The following is a 14715-nucleotide window of genomic DNA, read 5'->3' as shown; positions in this document are numbered from 1 at the left end:
ATCTATAGAAAATCAGAATTGGGAAAGTAGGAGACTGTTTCAGAAAACAAAGATCATCTCATTTTATGATTTTATTTTATTTTCATGAGTCTGAATCAATCATCTCATTTTAAACACTGATTGTATGCCTTTTACAAACACCACACTTTAAATATAAGGAAAAATATAAATTGCAAGTAAAAAAGATGCACACTCTAATCAAAGAAACCAGAGGGTTCAAATTAATAAAAGACAAAGTAAAATTTAGAACAAGTTATTATTAGAGATAAAAAAAGGACCTAATGATAAAACATCAATTAGACAGACATATATACATTCATAAGTTATATGAACTAATAACATATCTTCATAATTCATAAAGCAAAAGTTTTAAAATGGAATATACTGTTGTATATGGAACATTGAAAAAGGAATTAAGTTCACTGGATCTACAAAAATTGATTCCATTTTGATATAAATGCAACAACTACTTGGAAGATACTCTTTACCCACAGGGGATACATTCCAAGCAACCCCACATCCCCATCCCACCCCCCACCTCCCACTCCAGCCATGGATGCCTGAAACCATGGATAGTACAAACTCTCTATATACTGTTTTTTTTCTTAAACATATGTCTGTATGATAAAGTTTGTTTATAGATTAGATGCAGTAAGAGATTAACAATAACCAATAATAAAATGGAACAAAATAACAATAAACCGTAATAAAAGTTATGTGAATGTGCTCTCTCTCTCAAAATGTCTTGTATTGTACTCACCCTCCCGTGATCTTGTGAGATGATAAAATGCCTACGTGATGAGATGAAGTGAGGTGAATGACACAGGCTTTGTGACACAGTGTTAGGCTATTACTGACCTTTTGACAATATATCCAGAGGATCATCTATTTCTGTATAAAAGCTGACCACAGGTCACTGAAACCGCAGGCAAGTGGGGATACTATAAAAGGTTGTTTACTGAAAAATACAATACACTCCAGAGAGACTTAAAGATAATCTAAATAACATTCATCTGGATTAGATTCATGGGTTATTAATGGGTTGGAAGACTCAACAATGTTATCATGTCATCCCTCCCTTCATTGGTCTATAGAATCATTACAGTGCCATTAAAAATTCCAGCAGTTGTGTGTGTGTGTGTGTGTGTGTGTGTGTGTGTGTGTGTGTATGTGTGTGTGTGTAAACTGACAAACTATTTGCAAAATTTATGAGGAAATGCAGAAGACTGATAATAGCCACGGCAATCTTAAAGAAGAAAAGTTGGAGGATTTACACTATCCAGAAGATACATTTCAAAGCTACAGAAATTCAGATGGACATATAACTGGTATTATATAACAAAGACTAATAGACCAATAGAGCAGAATAGAAATCAAGCCACACACATACGGCTGCTTGATTTACAGTAGAGGCACTGCTACCATTCAGTGAGGGGATGATGGTTATCAGGAGACCAGATAGTCTGTAGTATATTCAGATATGAAAATTGAAATGTGAAAGTGTGGAAATTGAAATGTGAAGTGTGAAAGTGTGGAATTCTGCTGCTCACAACAACATGAATGAATCTCGCAGATATAACGTTGAATGCAGGTATCTATATGAAGGTCAAAAACAGGCAAAACTTATCTGTGGTAATAGAAGTCAAACATTGGTTACCTTTGTGGGGTTTAGTGACTGGAAAGGACATGAACAACTCTTCTGGGTTACCTCTAATGCTGTGTATTTTTATCTGGATGATGGTGGAATATATAGGTTATATATTCATGAGTGAATATACAGGTTAATATCCATCAAGCTGAACAGTTAAGATTTATGCACTTTATTTATGTCACCCCTCAATTGAAAAAAAAAAAAGACTCCAACAGGAAGAACAGCTTGCAAAGAAAACCAAGAAGGAAACTATTGCAAGAAAATAGGAAACAGAACCAGGGAAATCGGAAACAGAACCACAGAAAATTGAGAAGAGTTTTAGAAAAAGTATGACCAGTACAGGTGGGGGAGTACTGAAGAGTCCATTGAATTCAGAGCCAAAAGAGGCCCTCGATGGATTTTTTTTTTTTTTTTTTGTGAAGTGGGAAAGCTGAGTCCAGTTTTTAATGATTCAGGTTGTGAATGGAGGAGAAGAAAGCACTAGAAAACAACTGTAATATGTTAATCACGGCTACCCAGGCAGGGAAAGAGAGAGAGGATGGTAGCTAGAGAAGGATGTAGAGTAAGAGAACAGTGCTTCATTTTAAGTAATAATAAGGCTGTGGATTATTCCTTAAAATCCATAAAAACTATTTTTAGTCCATATAAACCTAACCTAACTGGATCTCAAGTGCTGAATTCAGCAAAACAATTGCTCCTTTGTTTCTCTGATCAGAAGAGAAGGTGAATACTTCCAACTGAGTTTGGAAAATACATACTAAAATTTGAAATGACTCAACTCTTTCCTGATAATTAACCACTCATACAAGAGTTGGTTTAACTATACCTACCTAAGGGAAAGTATAGAATGCATTACCCTGGCACAGCATACCAAAATGTAGCCTTCAATTCAATAATTCTTTTTTCTTCTCTCCACCAATTCATGTGAAGGGTTGAACTTACACAGACTGATAGTTGCTAAGTGGTAACTACATTTTTTTATTGTTCCATGAAAGTTCTGTACTGTTACACATGTTTTGGTATTTTTTTCCCCCTCCAAGTACCTCTTACAGTGAAAAAAAATGAGTTACTTTTATCATGTGTTATAGGAGTTTGTAGTTTATATGAGTTTCATGAAAAGTCCAGGAGTTGCCATAGAGCTTTACTTTATTAGCCAACAGAAGCAATACTCGTGCACAGAAATATATCTGCCTCCCTCCCAGAAAGGATTTATAAACAGTAAATGACTTACTATAATGTGCTGATAAGGATCTATAAATGACATTTTGGTTTCAATTACAGAAAATCTCTTCACACTTCAAAGGTCTTCTCTGGTACTCTAGCTTCTTTAAAACCTACAAAAATAAATAATCATTATTGTTAAGCTTCCTCTTGGATGCAATTCTAAGATTTATATGATGATGAATATGAACTTTAGGAAGTAAAAGTCCACCCAAGGGGACCAGATAGAGTTCCCATTTGTTATATGACTGAGCATACACACACAACTTAGGGAAAGGATAAACATATTTTGATAGTACTGTTTAATTTCCATATTTATTTGTTCAAATGTATCCTGTCAGTAATTATTAGGAAAGTCCAGAATTTTTTTTTTTGCATTTGCCAAGTATTTTATGAGAAATTCATTGAACTTACGAAAAATTAAAATAATTTTTGTAGTGTTTATAACTAAAAAGCCACATCCCATTGTTTGTTTTCTCAATTGGGCCAGTGTTACACAAAATCATGCTAAGGAAGGAACATTTTTTACCTTAGCTGTTTGTTAAGAGCTTTAAAAACATTCATGTTGGGGTGCCTGGGTGGCTCAGTTGGTTAAGCCTCCAAGTCTTGATTTCAGCTCAGGTCACAATTTCCTGGTTTGTGAGTTCAAGTCCCACGTCAGGCTCTGTGCTGACAGTGCAGACCCTGCTTGGGATTCTATCTCCCTCTCTTTCTGCCCCTCCCTCATGCACATGTGCATTCTCTCTCTCTCTCAAAAATAAACATTAAAAAATTATAAATATATATTTATAAATATATTTTAAATATATAACACATGTTATTAATATATATTATATATGTATATGTATATATTAATGTATAATATGTAACATGTTATTCATATATAATATTAATATATATTTATACATATATAACATATATATTAAATATATAACATATATATTTCACCTTGAATTTCAACTTCAGTGCTGACATTTTTAAAAAAAGTATTCATTCTAAAATACCAGTTTAATTTGGAAGCAGTTGAATAAAAAATATTTCAGTGAAAAAATGCTTTCTATACTTTGCTTTCTTCTCCTACAATTACTCCATATTATTTAAAATCAAATAAACTATTCAATGAACATCTGTTCTTCCATCATAGATTTTTTTTCCCTTGAGACTATAAAACAATATATATTTATATCTTAGCATTCTATATGTCACATCTAATTTGGAACAGCTTTTCAAGTACCTTTGTTATTTATGATTAATATGTACATTCTAAAATATGTTTTAATTTCAGAATAAAATTAAAAAATTTTAAAGTGTTTCTTTTCTTTTTAAACATCACATTTTAAAAATTATAAAAAATAGCTCATGCTCAATTTTATGAACATGAACTATGGAAACAAATAAAGAATAAAGTGTAATCATGATTTTATTTTGATGTGTATCCTTCCAGACTATCTGATGCATAATCATATATTTAGAGTACAAAGGAAAAGAAAGGATTTTAATTTTTTATACAGATGGGATCTCATCAAGTGCCCTTGAGTTCTAAAACTCACTTCCTTCATCATTTCTTAAGCAAAAAGAATAGCACTTATTTATTCATTCATTTATTTATTTTTAAAGGCTTTATTTTTTCAGGGTAGTTTTAAAGTCATAACATAATTGAAATGAAGGTACAGAAATTTCCCCATAAACTCCCTGTCCCCACACATACACAGTCTCTCCCAATACCAATATCTCCTACCACAGTGGGACGATGGTTACAACTGATAATCCTACACTGACACATCATCATCACCCAGAGACCACGTCATGACCTGAGCCAAAGTTGGAAGCTTAACCGATTGAGCCACCCAAGTGTCCCTGATCTTATAATACATTTTCCTGATAAAAATGTAGCCAGCATTTTAAACCAAGATGAAGGCAAACCATCATTCTGATTTTATAAACTACTATAAACTTAATCTTGTATTAGCTTATTTTAAACTAAATACAATTTTTTATAATATTACCCAATCACTAATTGCCTTAGCTGTCTGTTATTTTGGTTGGATCTACTTGCCTTGTCAGTAACTTTCAGATCTTTACTACAGTATCATCTTCCCTGTAAAGCTTTCCCTGACTATATTATTTACTTATTTTTGAGACAGAGAGGGTACGAGCGAGGGGCAGAGAGAGACAGAGACAGACAGAGACAGACAGAGAGACAGAGAGACAGAGAGAGAAGCAGGGCTCACCCAAAGCAGGGCTCATGAACTGTGAGATCATGACCTGAGCCTGAGTCAGATACTTAACTGACTGAGCCACCCAGGTACCCCCTGACCATATTATTTTAAGTGGTGGAAACCTTTCTTTTTTTGCCATCTAACATGGATTATCTAGTTTTTTGTCTATTTCCCCTCTCACTTAATTAGGATACAAACTCCATGGAGGCAGATCTTTTATGTATTTTATTTTGTAATACTCCCAGCCCCTATGTAGGTACATATGGCCAATTAATATATATTTGTTGAATGAACAAATGGATGGATATATTTATATAAGAGAAACAACTTTTAAGACCAGTTATACAAAAACACTGTAGCCAAGTAAAAGTTCATTTTTTTTAATCCACAAATTGCATATTCCTCATCTCTGTCTATATCTTCTGCATCATTTCACTCTCTTAATCTATACTAGGATAAGTTTCTCTTTTCCTGCTTATTATTTCCCCTAATTATCCTCACATTATAAACATCATACAAACATAATTATTTATTTACCACCATACTGTACTGTGCCTCTGATTAGGCTCTAAGTATTCTTACAACTACATTTCATGTTAAAGGAACAACAGCATAAGAAGATACAGGCAACACTCTACTAGGATGACCTGATATTTATATTTGAATTTGTTATATAGGAAATATGTACATGTATCAGATGGTACAATCCTAACTAGCCCTTCCCACTGTCAGGATTTTCTGAGCTATTTCTAGGACACCTTATTTAAAATGATCATCAATGACTTAATGGCTACTGCTTTCATGCCAATTAAATTCAAGATAGCCTACATCAGGTCCCAAGTCAGAATACAGCTCATACTCTAGAGCTGCTGGTGGAACATATTCTTATGGATGATAGAGCATGGAAATTGCCTGCACTTTTCTTAGTCTAACAATCTATGTTTCCCTTATATTATTACCCCTTAGAAGTGAAGCAATTTCTTAATGGCAATTCTTTTTTCAAGCACATTGATCAGCCACCTGAAGCTCCAAGAGCATGAAGTCTTTATGCTGCTGCAGTAGTCCTAATCCCTGAGAGATACACCTTCCCCCTCCAGAAGCTGCAAAGTCCATGCAGTTGTACGGTAATGCCAGGGGACTACTATCAGGGATTCAATGCCCAAGGGAAAATCCTATTATTCTCTTCATTGAAGCAGCATAATTTGGTAAAAACACCACCGGATGTGGGATTAAAAAGACCCTGATTCAAACTCCAGTTTCACATTTTAAGACCTGGTGTATTCTGCCACAACTGGGAATAGTACTACCTTCAATGGCGTAGTGAGGATGAATTAATTATAGTGAAAGGTGCCTGGCCCATAGTAAATAAATTCTCAATGCATGCAAACTTTCTTTTTTTAAATTTAAGTTTTTATTTTAATTCCAGTGACTTAACATACAATGTTATGTTAGTTTCAGGTGTATTATATAGTGATTCAACAATTCCATACATCACCCAAGGCTCACGACATGTGCACTCCTTAATCCCCATAACCTATTTAACTTAACCCTCTGCTTCCTTCCCTTCTTGTAACCATCAGCTTGTTCTCTGTAATTAGGATTCTGTTTCTTGGATTGTCTCTCTTTTTTTTCCCTTTGCTCATCTGTTGTGTTTCTTAAATTCCACATATGAGTGAAATCATATGGTATTTGTCTTTTCTCTGACTTATTTCACTTAGCATTATACTCTCTAGTTCCATCCATTTCATTGTAAATGACAAGATTTCATAGTTTTTATGGCTGAATAATATTCCATTGTGTAGATGGACACTTGGGCTGTTTCCATATCTTGGCTATTATAAATAATGCTGCAATAAACACAGGGCTGCATGCCTCCCTCTAGTGTTTCTGTATTCCTTGGGTAAATATCTAGTAGTGCCATTGCTGTATCCTAAAGTAGTTCTATTTTTAACTTTTTGACGAACTTCCGTACTGTTTTCCACAGTGGCTGCACCAGTCTGCATTCCCACCAACAGTGTAAGAGGGTTGCTTTTTCTCCACATTTTCACCAACAGCTATTGTTTCTTGTGTTGTTGATTTAAGCCATTCTGACTGGTGTGAGGTGATAATCTCATTGTAGTTTTGATTTACATTTCCCTGATAGTAAGTGATGATGAACATCTTTTCATGTGTCCATTGGCTATCTGTAGGTCTTCTTTGGGGAAGTATCTGTTCATGGCTTCTGTCCATTTTGTAACTGCATTATTTGTCTTTTGGGTGTTGAGTTTTCTAAGTTCTTTATTTATTTTGGATACTAATCCTTTATCAGATGTCATCTGCAAATACCTTCTCCCATTCTGTAGGTTGCCTTTTAGTTTTGTTAATTGTTTCCTTTGCTGTGCAGAACCTTTTTGTTTTGGTGTAGTCCCAACAGTTTATTTTTGCTTTTGTTTCCCTTGTCTTAGGAGACCTATCTAGAAAAAAGTTGCTGTGGCTGATGTCAAAGATATTACTGCCTTTGTTCTCTTTTAGGATTTTTATGGTTTCAGGTCTCATATTTAGGTCTTTAATACATTTTGAATTTATTTTTGTGTATGGTGTAAGAAAGTTGTCCGGGGCCACCTGGGTGGCCTGACTCTTGGCTTTGGCTCAGGTCATGATCTCACGGTTTTGTGAGTTTGAGCCCCATATTGGGCTCTGTGCTGAAAGTGTGGAGCCTGCTTGGGATTCATTCTCATTCTCTCTCTCTGTCTCTCTCTCTCTGTCTCTCTCTCTCTCTGTCTCTCTCCCTTTCTCTCTCTTCCCCCACCCCCACTCATGCTGTCTCTCTCTCAAAAATAAACTTTAAAAAAAATTTAAAAAAAAGAGAAAGTAGTCCAGTTTTCCCAACATCATTAGTTGAAGAGACCATCTTTTTCCCATTGGATATTCTTTCCTACCTTGTCAAAGATAAGTTGACCACACAACTGTGGGTTTATTTCTAGGTTTTCTATTCTGTTATATTGATCTATGTGTCTATTTTTGTGCCAGTATTGTACTGTTTTCATCACTACAGCTTGTGACATAACTTGAAGTCTGGAATTATGATGCCTTCAACTGTGTTTTTTTTTTCTCCCCCCCCCCCCAAGGTTGCTTTGGCTAGCCAGGGTCTTTTGTGGTTCCATACAAATTTTAGAATGTTTGTTCTAGTTCTGTGAAAAATGCTGTTGGTATTTTGATAGGGGTAACATTAAATCTGTAGATTGCTTTGGGTAGGACAGACATTTTAACAATATTTGTTCTTCCTATCCAGCAGCATGGAATATCTTTCCACTTCTTTCTGTTGTTTTCCATTTCATTCATCAATATTTTAATAGCTTTCAGAGTACAGATTATTTCACCTTTTGGGTTAGGTTTGTTCCTAGGTATCTTATTATTTTTGGTGCAGTTGTAAACAGGATTGTTGTCTTAACTTCTCTTTCTTCTGCTTCATTATTGGTGTATAGACATACAACAGATTACTGCACGTTGATTTTCTATACTGCAGCTTTACTGAATTCATTTATCAGTTCTAGCAGATTTTTGGTGGAGTCTTTTGTTTCTACATATAGTATCATGTCATCTGCAAATAGTGAAAGTTTTACTTCTTCGTTACCAATTTCTATGCCTTATTTATTTGTTGTCTGATTGTTCAGGTTAGGTCTTCCAGTACTGTGTTGAATAGAAATGGTGAGTGGACATCCTTGTCTTCTTCCTGACATGAGAGGAAAAGGTCTGTTTTTCCCCATCAAGAATGACGTTCACTGTGGGTTTTTCTATATGGCCTCTATGTTGAGGTATATTCCCTCTAAACCCACTTGTTGAGGGTTCTTATCATGAATGGATGTTATACTTTGTCAAATGCTTTTTCTGCATCTATTGAAGTGATCATATGGTTCTTATCCTTTCTCTTACTGATGTGATATATCATGTTGATTGATTTTCAAATGTTGAATCACCCTTATAACCCAGGAATAAATGCCACTTGATCACGGTAAATGATTTTTTGTCAATGTATTCAATTTGCTGGTATTTCATTGAGGATTTTCAATCAGGTATATTAGCTTACAGTTCTTTTTTAGTGATTTTTTATCTGGTTTTGGTATCAGGATAATGCTGGCTTCATAGAATGAATTTGGAAGTTTTCCTTTCTTTTCTATATTTTGGCATAGTTTGAGAAAAACAGGTATTAATTCTTCTTTAAATGTTTGATAAAATGATAAAATCCTGGACTTTTGTTTGTTGGGAGTTTGTTACTGATTCAATTTCTTTACTGGTTATCAGTCTGTTCAAATTTTCTATTTCTCCCTAGTTCAGTTTTGTTAATTTATATGTTTCCAGGAATTTATCCATTGCTCTAAGTTGTCCGATTTGTTGGCATGCTTTTTCATAATAGTCTCTTATGATTGTTTGTTTCTATGGGTATTTTTCCTTTCTCATTTGTGATTTTTTTTTCCTTTCTCATTTGTGATTTTATTTGAATTCCCTCTTTTTCTTGATAAGTATGGCTAGAGGTTTATCAATTTTATTAATTTTTTCCAAAGAACCAGTTCCTGGTTTCATTGATCTGTTCTATTGCTTTTTAAATTTCTATATCATTTATTTCTGCTCTAATCTTTATTATTTCCTTCCCTCTGCTGGTTTTAGATTTTGCTTATTGTCCTTCTTCCAGCTTCTTTGGGTGCAAGGTTATATTGAGATTTTTCTTGCTTCTTGATATAGGCCTGTATTGCTATAAACTTCCCTCTTAGAACCACTTTTGCTGTATCCCAAAGGTTTTGGACCATTGTGTTTTCTCTTTCATTTGCTTCCATGTACTTTTTAATTCTTATTTCCTGGCTCATTTACTGTTTAGTAGCATGTTATTTAACCTCCATGTATTGTGGTCTTTCCAGATTTTTTCTTTTGGTTGGCTTCTAGTTTCATAGCGTTGTGGTCATAAAACACACATGGTATGGCTTTGATCTTTTTGAATTTGTTGAGGCTGGTTTTGTGGGATAATATGCGATCTATTCTGGAGAATGTTCCATGTGCACTTGAAAAGAATGTGTATTCTGCTGTTTGGGGATGGAATGGTCTAAATATATCTGTTAAGTCCATCTAGTTCAGTGTACCATTCAAAGCCATTGTTTCTAGTTGATTTTCTGCTTAGATGATCTATCCATTGATATTAGGAGGGTGTTAAAGTCCTCTACTATTGTTGTATTATTATTGATTAGTTCCTTTATGTGTAACTTTTATGTATTTGGTTACTCCTATGATAGGTGCATAAATATTTATAATTTTTACATCTTATTGGATTGTCCCCTTTAATATTATATAGTATCCTTCTTTGTCTCTTGTTACAGTCTCTGTTTTAGAGTCTATTTCGTTGGGGCGCCTGGGCGGCTCAGTCAGTTAGGTGTCTGATGTCAGCTCGGGTCATGATCTTATGGTCCATGAGTTCGAGCCCTGCGTCTGGCTCTGTGCTGACAGCTCAGAGCCCATAGCCTGTTTCGGATTCTGTGTCTCCCTCTCTGCCCCTCTCTTGCTCACACTCTGTCTCTCTCAAAAATAAACATTAAAAAAAAAGTTTGAAGTCTTTTTTGTCTGATTTAAGTATTGCCATTCCAGCTCTCTTTTGACATCCATTTGCATGATAGGTGTTTCTCCATCCCCTCACTTTCCATCTGCAGGTGTCTTTAGGTCTAAAATGGATTTCTTGTAGGCAGCATATAGATAGGTGTTGTTTTTTTACCCATTCTGTCACCTTATGTCTTTGGATTGGTAGGTTTAGTCTATTTACATTAAAAGTAATTGTTGATAAATATGTATTGCCATTTTATTATTTGTTTTGTGATTGTTTCCGAAGATTTTTTTGGATTCCTTCTTATCTTTCTGTCTTTTATGTTTTGTTGATTTTCTTTTTTTTTTTAATTTTTTTTTTTAACATTTATTTATTTTTGAGACAGAGAGAGACAGAGCATGAACGGGGGAGGGGCAGAGAGAGAGGGAGACACAGAATTGGAAGCAGGCTCCAGGCTCTGAGCCATCAGCCCAGAGCCCGACGCGGGGCTCGAACTCGCGGACCGCGAGATCGTGACCTGAGCCGAAGTCGGACGCTCAACCGACTGAGCCACCCAGGCGCCCCACGTTTTGTTGATTTTCTTTAGTGATATATCTGGAGTTAACTTTCTCTTTATTCATCGCATGTTTAGTAGTTTTTAATTTTTGGTTACTGTTAGTTTTGTATATATCCTCTTCTTCATACAGCAGTCTAAATTAAGTTGATGGTTGTTCCAGTTTGAACTCATTCTTATCTTCTCTCCTCCCCATGTTTTAGGTATATTTTATTTTATTTTATCACCTTTTTTGAGTTTCTTGACTTTTTACAGAAATATTCATTTTTACTGCTTTTGTGTTGTAAGTTTCCTTTTTAAGATCAAGATTACATAGACTAATGACTATACATTTACTTTGAAAGATGTACTGTTTCCTGGCATTATTGTTGGAAAATCAACATGTTGATGGGTTCATCATTCAACAAATACCTACAATATGCCTATAATACACTTTGTACTATGCAAAGCACTAGGAAGCAAATGGCGAGCCAGACCATTTGTGTATTATGAAACTGTAGCCCTATACACTTTTTACTTGGTATTATCCATAGTGGAACCTTGAAATATTAACAGGACCATGGTAGTCATTCTCACCAAAATTTTCATGTTAAAAAAATATTAATTACAGTAACATAGCAGAAGAGCATCTGCTGCTCCATAGCTTTTCAATTCACAAACAGTAGCTTCACACAAGAGATCATCTACCTGGTCTGTGCTAGACACTGGGAATGCAATGGTGAATAAAGCATAGCTTCTGCCCTCAATTAACATAAGGTAACCTAGTGGTGGCAATAACTGCAGCCTAGCTGGGTACTTCATACTCACAGGTTGCTAAAAGCATCAACACTCTCTATGAATAACGTCTAGAGTTGGAAAGTAATCTTGAAACTTATTCCTCTATAAAAATATTCTTAGGGGTGCCCAGGTGGCTCCTGGTTGGGCTTCCGACTTTGGCTCAGGTCACGATCTCACGGTTTGTGGGTTTGAGACCTGCATTGGGCTCTCTACTGTCAGCACAGAGCCTGCTTTGGATCCTCTGTCCCCTCCCCCCTCACTGCCCCTCCCCGCTCGATCTCTCTCTCCCTCTCTCTCTCAAAATAAATAAATAAACTTTAAAATTAGTTTCAGTGATTTCCTATTCTTTCATTCTAAAGTTTCAAACTGTTCAATGTCATGGGGCATCTGGGTGGCTCAATGGGTTGAACGTCTGACGTTGGCTCAGGTTGTGATCTCACGGTTGTGGGTTTGAGTCCCAAGTCGGGCTCTGTGCTCACAGCTCAGAGTATGGAGCTGTTTCAAATTCTGCATCTCCCTCTCTCTCTTGCCCCATCCCTGCTCATGCTCTGTCTCTCTCAAAAATAAACATTAAAAATTTAAAAAAAAAGAAATCTTTCAATTTCATACCTATTGTGTGGCTTTCATACCTATTTATGGCAAACCATAGTAGGAAAACCTTTTTATGTCACAATACCCAAATGTATGTACACACATATATAAATAAAATATGGAAGCAAATTTGACAGTTTTACAAAGACCAGTATATCCTAATTTTAATTCTATGTCATGTGCTTAAATCTGGTAGCTGCCCACTGAATTGATTTCATGACCCACTAATGGAAGTTTGAAATTAATGGTCCAATGACTTCAAGATGATTTCTATCAAATTCCTCTGTCTTATCCCACAACCCTCCCTTTTTCTTTCTATGCTATAGCCATACTGTTTGCTTTCCTTTCTTCAGTGGTGTCATACTCTTGTCCACTCAGGGCTGTAACCTACCACTTCCCTCCACCCATTTATTCGACAAATATTTAAGGCATAAGCCCTATGTGTCAAGCACTATTCCAGGGTCTGGAGAGGTGAAAGTGAATGAGCTAGATATATTACATTCCCTTTTCTCATTTCTAGAGGCAGTCAGAAAACAAATAATCCAAGAAATAAATGAAGCGATGAGAATTAGAGGTGTATAAAATGATGGAAATGAGCAAAAAGCAGAACTAGAAAATAATCTGAAGTCTGATCTCTGGAAGACAGCTAGCTTTGGAGGGAGGGGAGGGAGTGGGCTTAGAATATAGCGTTCCAGTTTGAGGAACTGAGAGATGAGTAACTGGTTAATGGTGAGGTTGGAAACAGAGGGGAGGCCAAGTCACCCGTTCTTCAGGACTCAGCTTAACTGTCACTTAACTGTCACTTCTCCATAGAGAAGCCTTCTATGACCTTCAGGGTATGTCTGGTCTGCTACTACTGACTCCATTTGCATCTGTACTTCTCCTTCAGGACTTTCGCTCAACTTACATAATGTCTGCCTTTCCTGAGAAAACTAAGGGGTGCATAAAGTCAGGAACTGCATTTATCTTGTTCATAGAGTTATCCCTAATGCCTAGACCAGTGCTGAAAATATAGTAGGTTCAGGATAAAAATATTTATTGGATGGATGGATGAATAATACACACTGTCAGTTTTATATATGAAGGAGATTCACAGAAATAGTACCTGCACCCTCTTTTGATATCCTTCTCTTTCATTCCTATTTTTAACGTCAAGGGATGTTAAATATCAATCTTGATTTTTTTTTTTTTACAAAAAAGCAGAACTGCTATTTCAGAACAGATGAGAGTAGTACTCAAAATGTTGAGAGGAAATGTGTGCTGGCACCCAAAGTTTGGTGTCAGCAACTTTATTTCCTCTTGTCATTCCTAGCAACTCCATTCATAATCACTGCGCTCCTCACCTAACTATTCGCCACCACTGTTACTACTGTATCCTGTGGCAAGACCTGGATAGAGGCTCTCCCAATGTTAAAGCTAAAGGCAGAAAACATGCTCATGATAGCTAACTATCCACGTTTATTAGGTTAGAAATTAAGAGGTAAACAGATAATAAACAAGCAAAACTCATGGCATTTAATCCTAGAGCAACATTCCTTTGCTTTTTAAATCCATTCAGGGCTAGTCTTCTCCTACCTTGGTGAAACCTCGGTCAGCCTCAGAATGTTTCTGTGAAAACATATATAGTTTAGAAATGAAAATTTTAGGACCATGTATTCAATCAAATTAGGCTTGATTTAGAATTGAAGTTTTTCTCCTCCCCAAACTAGAGCCTATAAGGAAAGGTAAGGTCATAGACTTCTCTCCCTCCCTGTCTAGAGTCTAATCGTTCTAACTCGTGAACTCTGGTTTTTAACCCCTCGTGGCTGGAGAAGGCTGGCAAAGATACAAAAGCAAAAAAAAAAGTTCTTACTTCACTCTACTATCCTAAGCAGGCTTTGTGATCTCTGGGCCTGGTACATATTAAAGCTGATTCTTTCTTTTCGTAAATAGATGCCTTGGGGAATTCTTCTGAGATACTCAACTTTTGAGATCTCTTCCTTGTATTCCCTGGCATGTAGCAATGCGTCTCTATTCTAGCTGAAGGCTTGCACTTTCTTCGAAGCCCCCATGCACCCTGTGGTTTACATCCACAGGTCTTCTGAGGTTCTTTCATTCTAGCAGGCAACCCCCTTGTATAGGACTTAAAATCCTTTCCCAT

General features: G+C 35.9%; 1 protein-coding gene across 3 annotated transcripts in view; it reads right to left on the bottom strand.

Moving 5' to 3' along the window:
- The window catches only part of PLA2G4A (phospholipase A2 group IVA), a 159927-nt gene that overhangs the window by 125143 nt on the left and 20069 nt on the right, over positions 1–14715 (bottom strand). For all 3 annotated transcript variants that reach the window (XM_019426657.2, XM_019426677.2, XM_053909207.1), the window contains exon 2: positions 2883–2985. In XM_019426657.2, the coding sequence (XP_019282202.2) occupies positions 2883–2915 (33 nt within the window). In that variant the 5' untranslated portion in view covers positions 2916–2985. The remainder of the gene's footprint in view (positions 1–2882; positions 2986–14715) is intronic.

This window comes from Panthera pardus, unplaced genomic scaffold (genome assembly GCF_024362965.1).
Source record: "Panthera pardus isolate Hobbes unplaced genomic scaffold, ASM2436296v1 HiC_scaffold_21, whole genome shotgun sequence".
NCBI lineage: Eukaryota > Metazoa > Chordata > Mammalia > Carnivora > Felidae > Panthera > Panthera pardus.
Note: the sequence above shows the minus strand (reverse complement) of the source record. Positions and strands in the feature narration are given on the sequence as shown.